Source organism: Hippoglossus hippoglossus, chromosome 8 (genome assembly GCF_009819705.1).
Source record: "Hippoglossus hippoglossus isolate fHipHip1 chromosome 8, fHipHip1.pri, whole genome shotgun sequence".
Lineage (NCBI taxonomy): Eukaryota > Metazoa > Chordata > Actinopteri > Pleuronectiformes > Pleuronectidae > Hippoglossus > Hippoglossus hippoglossus.
Window position 1 is genome coordinate 22,095,514 of NC_047158.1, and position 11,806 is coordinate 22,107,319.

General features: G+C 45.0%; 2 protein-coding genes and 1 long non-coding RNA gene across 4 annotated transcripts in view; all 3 read left to right on the forward strand.

The window, feature by feature from the left end:
* Window positions 1-7: 7 nt before the first annotated feature.
* Window positions 8-7,126, forward strand: aldh16a1 (aldehyde dehydrogenase 16 family, member A1). The gene is made up of 17 exons (XM_034592930.1): window positions 8-206; window positions 1,847-1,946; window positions 2,232-2,358; window positions 2,475-2,632; window positions 2,723-2,800; window positions 3,046-3,233; window positions 3,311-3,469; window positions 3,563-3,721; window positions 3,804-3,960; window positions 4,201-4,276; window positions 4,466-4,571; window positions 4,932-5,065; window positions 5,225-5,395; window positions 5,842-6,046; window positions 6,144-6,329; window positions 6,404-6,529; window positions 6,629-7,126. The coding sequence occupies exons 1-17, from the start codon at window positions 117-119 to the stop codon at window positions 6,800-6,802; spliced, it is 2,394 nt and encodes a 797-aa protein (XP_034448821.1). The 5' UTR covers window positions 8-116; the 3' UTR covers window positions 6,803-7,126.
* A 478-nt stretch (window positions 7,127-7,604) lies between these two features.
* On the forward strand, window positions 7,605-7,884 carry LOC117766181. The gene is made up of 2 exons (XR_004614678.1): window positions 7,605-7,715; window positions 7,771-7,884. It is a non-coding gene; the product is annotated as an uncharacterized LOC117766181 (long non-coding RNA).
* Window positions 7,885-10,231: 2,347 nt separating this feature from the next.
* Window positions 10,232-11,806, forward strand: part of LOC117766179 (ferritin, middle subunit) — a 1,942-nt gene continuing 367 nt past the window's right edge. The window contains exons 1-3 of one of the 2 annotated variants that reach the window (XM_034592964.1): window positions 10,232-10,534; window positions 11,310-11,456; window positions 11,689-11,806. The exon at window positions 11,689-11,806 is cut by the window's right edge and continues 8 nt beyond it. In XM_034592964.1, the coding sequence (XP_034448855.1) occupies window positions 10,433-10,534; window positions 11,310-11,456; window positions 11,689-11,806 (367 nt within the window). In that variant the 5' untranslated portion in view covers window positions 10,232-10,432. Of the gene's footprint in view, window positions 10,535-10,722; window positions 10,732-11,309; window positions 11,457-11,688 lie in introns of those variants that run through there. The other variant, XM_034592965.1, reaches the window with a different exon arrangement.

Below are 11,806 nucleotides of genomic sequence, written 5' to 3' on the forward strand. Positions count from 1 at the left end.
AGTCTGAGTGAGAGCTCTGTCCCCTCTCCCCTCTGTGTGTTAGCTCCTGCAGCTAGCTGAGTTAGCTTCCCAGCAGCTCGCTCTCCCTCCACACTCACAGCTGATCTCTGAGGAGCATGGCTGCTAGCAGCTCCAGCACAGTGTTCAGTATCTTTCAGAACATGGAGTACGGACCTGCAGCCGCGTCCAGCTGCGCCACAGCTCAGGTGAGCTCCCCAGCTTCCTGTTTCAACCTGATATTAAACTGTGTTGTGTTGTTGACGGTGAGGAAACGTGTGTGTGTTCCTGCTCAGCTGTGTTAGCATGTAGCCGCCGCACTGTCCCACGTGATCCTCATTAACTGTCAGTCACAAGGCTGACATGTGACGTGTGAGTGCAGCCAGATGTTTGGACGCGTTGAGTCCAGATGTGGAGAACAGGAGCAGCTCATCTGATGCGGAGGATAAAGTTTTACCTCTAAGTTTTTAGGGAAATGTTGTGTTATTACAAAGGAAAGTCACACAGAACTTTTATTTGCAATATTACAGCAGCAAGAGTCAACACAGGCAGTGTAAGTGTAAGGAATATAAAATATATATGAATGGAATTAAGACGAATCTGTACACTGTAAAAAGAAAATAGTTTATCTGTTCAGAATTATGAGCTTGTTGTGTCTTTTGTTGTAAAATTACAATAAAGACACAACAAGCTCAAAATCTAATCAAGATCATTTTGACTTTTTAAGTTTGGGCCATGTCCCATCCTCTAACATGGAGGAGGCAGGATCTTTATTTACAGTCTATAAATGACCTTCCTCACCTGTGACAGTTGTTTAACGTCGAGAAGCTGATGTCATCACGACTTAGAGACTAAAACCAACTCAGAGTGTGAACATTAACCAGACATTCAGGGAAAGACAGTGTTGAGTTACATTGAAGAAAATGTAGGATCCATGATATTATTGTTTTTATTTTAGTCTCTTTGGAGTCCGTCGAGAGTGAAACACTGAATTTGCTGTTGAACCACTTGACAAGTGACCTTCCATTTCAAAGGAAACACAGAAACAACAGATTTACTTCAGAGCTCTGTCTCTGTGCTTCAGAGAGATTCGGCCGTGTACTTTGGTTTTGTGTCTGTAAATAGTCGACTCTCTCCTGCTGCCCTGGCGGCCGTCGCTCCGTCACAGCAGAGGCGGCGTCTTCCTGACCAATGATATGTGAGCAGATCGGGTCGTCAGCTCAAAATCACACCTGGGATATCTGCTCCAAAAATATATTTAGTATATATCCTCTTGTATGAATAAGAACAGCTGCCAGAGTGATGTTACAGTGTTACTACATATTTAACATGTTGTAAAAATGATGATTACCCTTTTCCATATTTCAACATAAAATATAATCGATGCAGATACGTCCTTGTTTGTTAATTTGCTGTGTAGAAAAAAAATTAGGCATCCTGGTTAAGTTCCTGCTTTTCTCATGACATGAGGTTTTGTGCGGAAACAAATTATTATACATTTATTAATGTAATACATTAAAAAAGCTGTTTTATTTATACTTGAATACAGTTTACCAGAAACCCTTTCATTCATTCATAGGGATATTCAACATCTTGTCCTATATTCTAAATGTCGTCACACTGACCCTTTGATGAGCCAACAACCTGTAGCCTGGATGTGATGGTTTTAAACTTTACTCTGTTTGTTGACAGTCAGTCGCTCTGTTGTGATTTTCTGTCTCCATGAATAAAACTCATCTGAATCCTATCCTGGTTCTCTCACGTGCAGGTTGTCACGGACGCCAGTGAGCTGCTGTATTTGGGTGTTTTGTGTTGTTGCAGTTAACAGAAGTCATTTCTCCTCCACCAGGCCTGGTTGGATCATCACTCTCGTTCTCTGGGTCTGTTCATCGACGGCGAGTTCGTCCGAGCAGCCGACCGACAGACTCGCTCCCTGACCGACTCGAAAGGTAACAGCAGCTCAGACCTCTCTGAAAGCATTCAGACGGTGGGGGATTCAAACAGTCGGATGTAAACCACGAACATGCGGTCTGCAACAAACACACAAAATCAATACGCATGTTTGCTAAAAAATCAATCGTTACTGCACACGATCAACAATCCACATAAAAACAAGTCTCTACTTGAGCCTGAACATCCAGACGTGATTAATCAGAATAAGTGCCTCCCTCTGGTCGGAGCTTTAAAGATTCAGTTCTATAATGAAGCAGATGGTGTAACGCTCTGATCTCCAGGTGGGAACGTGTGCAGCCTGGTGTGTGCTGCTGAGGACGATGTTTCCCAGTGTGCCGCCTCGGCTGTTACTGGCCAGCGAGCCTGGAGCGGGATGACGTGCTACAACAGAGCTAAAGTTCTGCTCAGGTAGGACAGACTCAGTGCATTAAAAACATCCAACAGTTATAAAACAACATAATACAACAGAAATCCAATATACAGCGGTAAGAAAAGTGTGAACTGGTTTTCTTTCTGGTCAACAGGCTGGTGAGCGTCCTCGGGCAGCACACCCAGTGTGTGTCGGAGCTGTGCGAGCTGTGCGAGGCGTCCTGCTCGTCCTCCACCCTGGTCCGACTGCTGCAGTACTACAGCAGCTGGGCTCAGCTCAGGGACACTCTCATCACCAGCTGGACTCCTCTGGGTGCGGGAACAGGAACTTACACCAAGGAGTCATTTCCTTTAGTCTCTGTGCTTGATGCAGGGTTAACGTTTCTGTTTCCGTCTCTCCCAGGTGTGGTGGCTGTTGTTGTCTCTGACGACTGTTCTCTTTATTCCCTGATGCTCAAAGTCCTGCCAGCTCTGGCCATGGGTAAGACACAACGTCTTTAAGAGAAAGACATGATCAGTCTTCTTTCTCAAGAAAACACATATATATGAAGACAAGCAACAACAGCTGAAATATCAAATAAATGGTTAATTTGTCATCAGAGCAGTTGCAGATTAAAGGTCAATCGATAAATTGCTGCAGCTCTAATGCAAGTTTTCTTTTGGTAATGTTTATTCAGAATTGTTTTACGAGGTGTTTTTAAATAAGTGAATCCTGCCTCCTCCCAGGAAACGCTGTCATCGTTGTCCCTGGTCAGAGCTCCGCCCCTCCGGCGCTCCTGTTGGCTCAGCTCTTTACCTGTGCAGGACTTCCTGTCGGGGCTCTTAATGTTTTAACAGGAAGTGACACGTTGCTGGGTGCCAAAGTGGCCCAGAATCCGAGCATCAGCTACGTCAGCTACTGTGGCAACAAGCAGGTGTGTGAAAGAGAAATGTGGTTTTACCGTTTTTAACACAATTTCCTAAATCAACACACCCTTTGTTCCTGGTCCAGGATGGAGTGATGCTGTGCAAGGCCACAGCAGGGATGGGTGTCCCCGTCTCTGTCTTCCCCTGCATCGGGGCCACATGTCCCTTCATCATTTTTGAGTCCGCTGACATCGACAGCGCGGTGGATGGAGTGATAGAGGCAGCCTTCAAAAAGAAGAAAGAGGTGGTTCACTTCAAAAGAATCCTTGTTTCATCACTTCAGACCCCCCCCCGCGCCCTGAAGACACCTCCTAACCCGCCTCCTCTACCCCCTCAGGTCCACTGGGTGTTGTGTGTGCAGGAGAGTGTGGTGGACGGCGTTGTGGCCCGTCTCAGGGTGCGTATGGCCGGGAGGAAGTGTGTTGCTCTGCCCAGTGAAGCAGACAGAGTCCTGGTGGAGGCTGCAGTACAGGAGGCCCAGCAGCAGGGGGCCAAGGTAAGACAGAACCAGTTGAGGACGAGCTGTGCAGTGACTTTCTGTATGTTGCTAAACCAGTAAACGACTTTCATTTCCACAGCTGGTCCAGTCGTGCGCTGCTCCTCCGTCAGGTGACCTGTACCCTCCCACTGTTCTCTGTGGGGCCGCCCCCTCTTCTCCTTTTGTGGTCAACCCTTCTCCTGGACCGCTGCTCCCTCTCATGACCTTCAGGAGCAACACAGAAGCAGTGACGCTGGGTAAGGAGACATCTGTGGACACTGATGTTGGCAGTGAAGAAGTTTGTTGTACAGTGCTGCTTACTGCGTAGACGACCAGGTAGGGTGTCCCAGACATCCCTTCTCCCAGCCAAGCTTTCCAACTCTTCCTGTGGGATCCCGAGGCGTTCCCAGGCCAGATGGGATACGTGGTCCCTCCAGCGGGTTCTGGGGTCTCCTCCCTGTCTGTTCAGTGAAATATTCCACCTTGTGTTTTCACAGGGAACCACAGTCCTCACGGCCTGGCAGCCTCCATCTGGACTGAAGACCTCACTCTGGCTCTGGAGACGGCAAAGAGGTTCGTTCACGCACTTTAATCTTGATCTTCTTCTCTTTGTTATAAGTGACATCTCACATAATCGTCCTCTATGACCCCCAGTGGCCGGAGGGTTCTTTTTCACTTGTAAACTTCTGTTTTGTTAAAACTTCTCTGATGTCGTCTTATTATTTTTTCCACTGACGTTTTCCTCTTCCTTTATTTCGTCAGTCTGTCAGTTGGCTCCGTTTGGGTAAATTCCCACTCGGTGTCAGACCCTTGTCTGCCGGTCTCCGGTCACAAAGACTCTGGCACCTGCACCGATGGAGGACAGGAGGTGGGTTTCAGTCATTTCACTCTGACAGGAAACACCTGTATCTGCTTTTAGACCTGCACTGAACTCCGGATAATCTCCTGACATTCTCCGGAGCGGCTGCATGTGAGAAAGCAAACGTCCGAGTTAGAGATCAGCACTTTCTCCGGAGTTTCTCCTGCCAGCCCCCAAGTACAACTCTGGATAATGACAAGTGTGTTGATGACGTTTCTAACATGTGACAGACGCAAACAATACAAATACCAGGAGACTGTCAGGAGATTATCTGGAGTTCAGAGCATGTCTGAAAGTAGCTTTACAAACCAAACCATGAGGCAGAAGAGTCTTGGTCTGCATGTTGACCACCTCTCTTCTTTCTGCCAGGGCTTGTACCAGTTTCTACGCCCGCCCTGCTCCTCCTCTCCTCTTCCTCGCTCCACCCCTGTTGCTATGGACTACACAAAGTTTGGAACAGCAGTGTCTCCAAAGATAATTCCTGATGATTCAGACGCTGCCAGGTGGGTTTGTGATGCTTTCTTCACTTCAGGGTGTCAGATACCACAGCTGCACACAAACTATCATTGATAATGCAGATAAAGTTCATCTTCTTTTTTATTTAAGTCACACATAACTGATCTGTTTGCTGCACATGTGCTGACATGCGTCTCTCCCCCCAGTGCTCCGAAGTCCTACCTGCAGTTTGTTGGAGGCAAGGCATGCAAATCAGAGTCAGGCTGCAGTGTAGCCGTGCAACCACCAGGAGGTGGCAGTGTGCTGGCCTACTGTCCAGACGGAGGTCGGAAAGATGTGAGAAATGCTGTGGAAGCTGCGATCAAAGTCCAGCCCGGGTGAGAGTTTCCACTGAAGCTGATTGGCTCCCTGATGAAACACACACAGGCATTTTGAATCAGATTATTTCTGGATGTCTTGATCTTGAACCTTAATCTTAAAACTTTCCCTGACCAAGTTAAACTATAACCTGATTTTTAAAGTGAACCTTTGAAGTGACGAGAGGTGAGATGTGAGATTTATTCATTCAGGTGTTACGACACGTGTACGAATGTGTGTTTATCACCGGTCAAAGTACAACTTGACTCTAGGAGCTGATAAAAAGAATTTGCTGAGTCATGGACACATAAAAATATGTGTCTATCAGCAGAGTGTGAAGAACTGAAATCCACACACAGGCCTTTAAAAATACAGTTTCTGCTCAATGGGCTTATTTTCAAATATAACCAGACAAAGACTGTTTGTTGATAATATTTCTTTTAACGTCCGTCCCCCCCGCCTCTAGCTGGATGAAGAAAAGTCCGTCTGCACGCGCTCAGTCTCTCTACTCTCTGGCCAAGGGCCTGGAGTCAAAGAGGCGAGACGTCGCTGCGTCCATCAGCGTCCACACCGCTCTGTCGGCTGGGGAGGCTGAGAAGGAGGCGGACCTCAGCATCGCGAGGCTCAGTGATTGGGCAGCGTACTGTGACAAAGTCCAAGGAGCAACTCTGGTGAGGCACAAGATTTATCAGAGAAAAGTGCTTTGAGTTGTTGCATCAGAAAATCATCAGCTTCAAGTCTCTGACAAACATCATCCCTCCTCTGCAGCCCATGCCACAGTCTGGCTCCGCCCTCTCCATCCCTGAAGCCCTCGGAGTCGTGGGCATCGTCCTCCCAGACAAGAATCCCCTCCTCTCCATGGTTACGCTTCTCGGAGCAGCCATAGCCACCGGCAACGCCGTCATCATGGTGCCCAGTCAGAAGTATCCACTGGCAGCCTTGGCCTTCGTTCAGGTTTGTGTTGAGATGTGGACGTCTCTGTGTTCACCTGGTGATGTGTCTGTAAGCTCCACTGTCTTCCTCCGCAGGTCCTCCAGGCGTCAGACCTGCCTGCAGGTTTGGTAAATGTCATTTCAGGAAGTAGGGACCAGCTGACAGTGGCTCTGGCCAATCACAGCGTCATCAAGGCCGTCTGGTACTGGGGCAGTGCTGAGGTAAGAAGAGAATCCAAGAGAAACCTGAGATTTATCAATCTACACACAGTCGTTATTAACCAGCCCGACCACACGTGCTCCTTCTCTCCTCCTCTGCAGGGCTGTCAGTTCCTCCAGTACACCTGCACCAACCCTCTCAAAACCCTGCAGCTTGTCTGCCAGAAGGTCGAGGAAGACGGGGGGAGGGACTGGACTCAGTCGCATCCTTCACTCCTTGAAGAAATGTGGAGAAACGCTGTGCAGTGGAAGAGTGTGTGGATTCCCACAGCGTGAGGAGACTGTAGATGATGAACGAGGAAGGAAGTGTTACAGAAAGTTTTACAGCTTTTTACTGTGACCTATGAAAACGATCAGATGCCTTTTGAAATCAAAAGTGAACAGACAATTGTTCCTTCAACCACAAGCTCCTCAGCTGCCGTTATTCTGCCCATTACAACTTCCTGTAGCACTTGAAAAAGAAAGTAATCCTCCAGCTGAGGCCCCCCCCCCGAAGTCCCCTGAAGAGGCTCAGCTGTTTCACACCAGGTCCCTGAAGCTCAGACCACATCACACATACTTCAGCTTCCATTACTCCACTGTATCTGCACCGCAGGGATTTATTAGGCAGGTTGTGAGTGAGTGAGCAGAATCTGACAGGTTGAATTTATAAAGCACTTAACAACAGACAGGAGATTTTAAACTACAAGAAAAGTTCCCCCCCCCTGGTCTGTATCTGATACTAAAAAGGTAAAGAAATCGATATGAGGCTTATTCCTCGTTGCTTCACTGTGATAAAGACAGTTTACATTTCTCCTCATCAAACTGAAGCAACAGAAACACACAGGACTACATGACTTCTTCTATTTAGAAGCAGAAACAAATGTTCTTAATAAAAGAATATTTCAGTTCTGCTTTTAATATGTCCCGACACAGATAGCAGCTCGTTAGCTCGTAGGACTAATTGACTGTTGCTTTGCTCCAACTACCTGATGTCCTCATGTCCCCTCGTGTCTCGACCTCCGTCCTCTTTTCTTTCATCGTCATCACTTCAAGGTCAGAGTTTGTTTTGACCTGGTGCTTATTTCCCGTGTGGAAGTTGAAACCTCTGCCTTACAGTTCAGTGGATGAAGGAGCAAAGATCGATGGATCCTGTGTGAAGTCGATACAAATACTGTAATGCACTGAACTGACTCTTAAATACTGTGTGGTGTAATGCTGCTGTCAGCGATGGAAACACATTTAGTCCAACATTCCCATCGAAGTCTATTTGTTTTCCATGTCCAAGTCAAGTTTATTAAAAATGATTTTCAAATTTGAATGTTCCCAGAGAGTCTCACTGTCTAAAAGCCATAATTAAAAGATAATTACACAGATGTGCACATTCCCTTGTGGTGTTTTAACGTTTTCTGATGGTGTCGCTCTCCAGATGTTGTGTTGTCCAGATTTAAATATTACATCAGTAACGTTCTTGGCTCCCGGATGATGTGAAGGATCCTAATGTCGTTTTCCTCCAGCGCCTGCAAACGTTTCACATTATGTCTGAACAGCTTTGTTCATTTCTACATTTCTGGATTACACTCTACTGATCTATCCAAAGATATTTAACACAAACTTTACCACCGTTTGAATGAAAACCTCCGAGCTGCCCAGCGTATGTTAACCTGAACCTTAATGGCAGCAGCATGTTTATTAACTAAAAGGTCGATAACAGCTGAAACTGAACATTCTGTCTATTTCTGCAAAGTGTAACTTTTTAAGTTTTTACCTTTTAAAGAATGAGACACATGAACAGAAACAAACTGTCACAGAGATGAGTCAGGACCAGCGTCCACTGACTGGTTCCTGTTCTCAGACTGGATCCATCCAGCACAGCACTGACGCCCACTTCCTGTTTGACGGTTCACTGGTCACAAGACCAGGTCAGGTCGCACTGACCAAAACAGGAAGTGTGACGTCTGTGGATTGTGCTGAATCACAACAGTGACACAGCACAATCCACAGGTGAACCAGAAGCTGCTTCAGTAACTGTGGTGACGTGACTCAGCCTGAAGAAGGAGGATTAGAAACATGGCTGTGGTTTGATCTGCTGAGTCACTCTGTGGAGAATGTGCTGTGAGGAGAAGTTCCAAATTCTACTTTCTGGTTCCACGGCTCAGGAAACGTACGGAAAAGGTTCAAGAAGATTTACTACTCATGTCAACAAGCTAATTAAAGGGTAGATGCAGTAAGATTAAGTGTAATTGTCCCACATTAGATGGGAGGTTAAACAGAATATGATAAGATAGACGTGTGTTAATAATTACAGGTGAAAAAAGACCTGCTGTACAATTCAGTTTATCACAGTCTGAGGACAAAGGTTGCAATAGAAGTATAAATATACGTTATAATAGAATTATTCCCCCAATGACTCTCATAGCTGGAGCATATCTCTATCAGGGCTGACACATGTACTGTATATACACATGTACTGTATATACACATGTACTGTATATACACGTGTATACATACATTTACTTCAATATACACAGACTGTAACACTCAATTCAGTCTCTGTTGAACAGTGTTTTTATGAAATATGAATTACACCCCTGCAGTCATGTTGCAATGGAAATGTTTCCATGTAAGTCTGACTCCCTTTATTCTGAGAAAATGAAGAAGAATCTTTTCCCGTGTGTTTTACGATGACGGGCCTGTGAGTCGTGTCTCACCTGAGCTGCGGTGCTGAGTAACGCAGTAAAAACTACCTTGGCTGAAAACACCTCATCAGCAGGTTTGAGATGTCATGTGGTGAATATATGAGCTGCAGCACGTCTGCGGAGCCACAAAGTCTAACTCATGGAAATCCACACACTGCTAAATGATAAACTCTGTTACGTTTTTTTCCATTTGGAAGAAGTTAACATCAGAAACAGTTTGTGTTTGTTTGTGCTCAGGAGCACGAGGGGATTTCAAGTTTGGTCTTTTATCTCCTTTGTTTACAAATGTGCTCAACACAGACAGTTTCCAGGTAGAACGACAGTACAGTCGGGGGGGGGATAAATAATACAATAGTACATATTATAATAGTACTTTAGAGTCTATGAGTTGTAGAGTCTTGATCTATTCTTTACAAGATTCAAGAAGATGTATTGTCATTACAACACATGAGTCGAGGGAATAAAACTAAGAACTGAATCTAAAAACTAAGCAGAAGCAGCAAATACATACAATGGAATGAAATACATAAAATAATAAAATATCAAACATTTACACATTAATTTGTACATTTACTTTTCTAAATTATTTCCTATTGCTGACCTGAATTGATTAACTTGTAAAGGAGCTGGTGTTGCTACACAAAGAAAGATGATGATGATGATTATTATTATTATTAAATTCACATATATAATAATAATAATAATAATAATCAAGTTATTTTCTGTCCCTGTGTATTTATACATCATAAAGAATCCTGAAGTTTATGATTCTGATCTTTAGAATCTGCAGTAACTTGTTTATCTTCGTGCTCGTACGTGTAAACAGATGTAAACATGTTGACGTCATGTTTACGAGCTGATATATAATCGATCGGACGCTGACTGAGCATGACGCAGCAGAAAAAGTGCCGAGTCATTTCACATCACACGGGCACTTCCGGACCACGTGACGGCCGGGCGGAGTGACTGGCGGGAGGGGGGAGGAGCCACGCGGTCAGCAGTATAAATACAAGGAGCGTCCCTCCTCCAACTCAGTCCGGGTAGAAACCAGAGAGGTTCTTGCTTCAACAGTGTTTGAACGGAGCGTCTCCTTTCGTCCCGCTTTGTTTCCGTGTTTAACTTCTCTCCTCAGAACCTGAATCCGCTTCTACTTGAAACTCCACTCGACGAACTCACGCAGAACTTTATTTTTCTACCGTTTTGTTAAGAAAAACCCAAACCAGCCAAGATGGAGTCTCAAGTGCGTCAGAACTACCACCGAGACAGTGAGGCGGCCGTCAACAGGATGATCAACATGGAGCTGTTCGCCTCCTACACATACACTTCCATGGTAAGAGACATATATATATATATATATATACTTATATTTATACTATACTACCATATATATATACATCCATGGTAAGAGACATTTATATATATATTTATACTACCATATATACACATACACTTCCATGGTAAGAGACATTTATATATATATATATATACTTATATTTATACTTATACTACCATATATACACATCCATGGTAAGAGACATTTATATATATATATATATTTATACTACCATATATACACATACACTTCCATGGTAAGAGACATTTATATATATATATACTTATATTTATACTTGTACTACCATATATACACATCCATGGTAAGAGACATGCATATATATATATATTTATACTTATATTTATACACGTACACATCCACATACTTTCTACCATGGTGAGAAATGCTACACATGTACATAAATCTATACATCCATCAAGAATACATGCTTATATTTTCTATTCCTAATATTTATACTGGTTTGTGTTTATATTGTACTACCTTGTACATGATGACACGTTGCTGCTGTAACACAGGAATCAGTCAAATCTTTTTTACGCTCGTACACTTTAAGTTTTAACACACAGAGTTAAGTAGAAGCTGTGAGTTGTCGTCACTTCTTTAATATCTGACAAGTCGAGTGAGGACACCCATCCTGATGACTCATGAACCGTCTGTCTCCGTAACGACTGTGTGTCACCGTGTGTTTTCTGCTCAGTAACAATGATCTGGTAATAACCGGTGTTTGTCTCCTGGCCCCGTCCCCTCACAGGCCTTCTACTTCTCCCGTGACGACGTGGCCCTCCCCGGCTTCGCCCACTTCTTCAAGGAGAACATCGGCGAGGAGCGGGAGCACGCCGAGAAGCTGATGTCCTTCCAGAACAACAGAGGAGGACGCATCTTCCTCCAGGACATCAAGGTCAGTACACGGCAGAGAACTGGTGCAGCCACACCCAGTGTGTTGAGTTCAGATGAACCGTGAGTAACGTGGAGGGTTGAGACTCGTTTCCTCCCGTCTGACTCCATCTTATCCCGTTAAGACCTGAAGCACCGAATTTAAAAACTCGCTCTAAAGCTTAAGTGTTGTGCAATGTGTACACAACGCTCCGTTTAGTTTCAGTCTGCTGTAATTCACTGTTTTCCCTCCTCAGAAACCGGAGCGTGATGAGTGGGGCAGCGGGCTGGAGGCCATGCAGTGCGCTCTGCAGCTGGAGAAGAGCGTCAACCAGGCGCTGCTGGACCTGCACAAGCTGGCCTCCGAGCACGTCG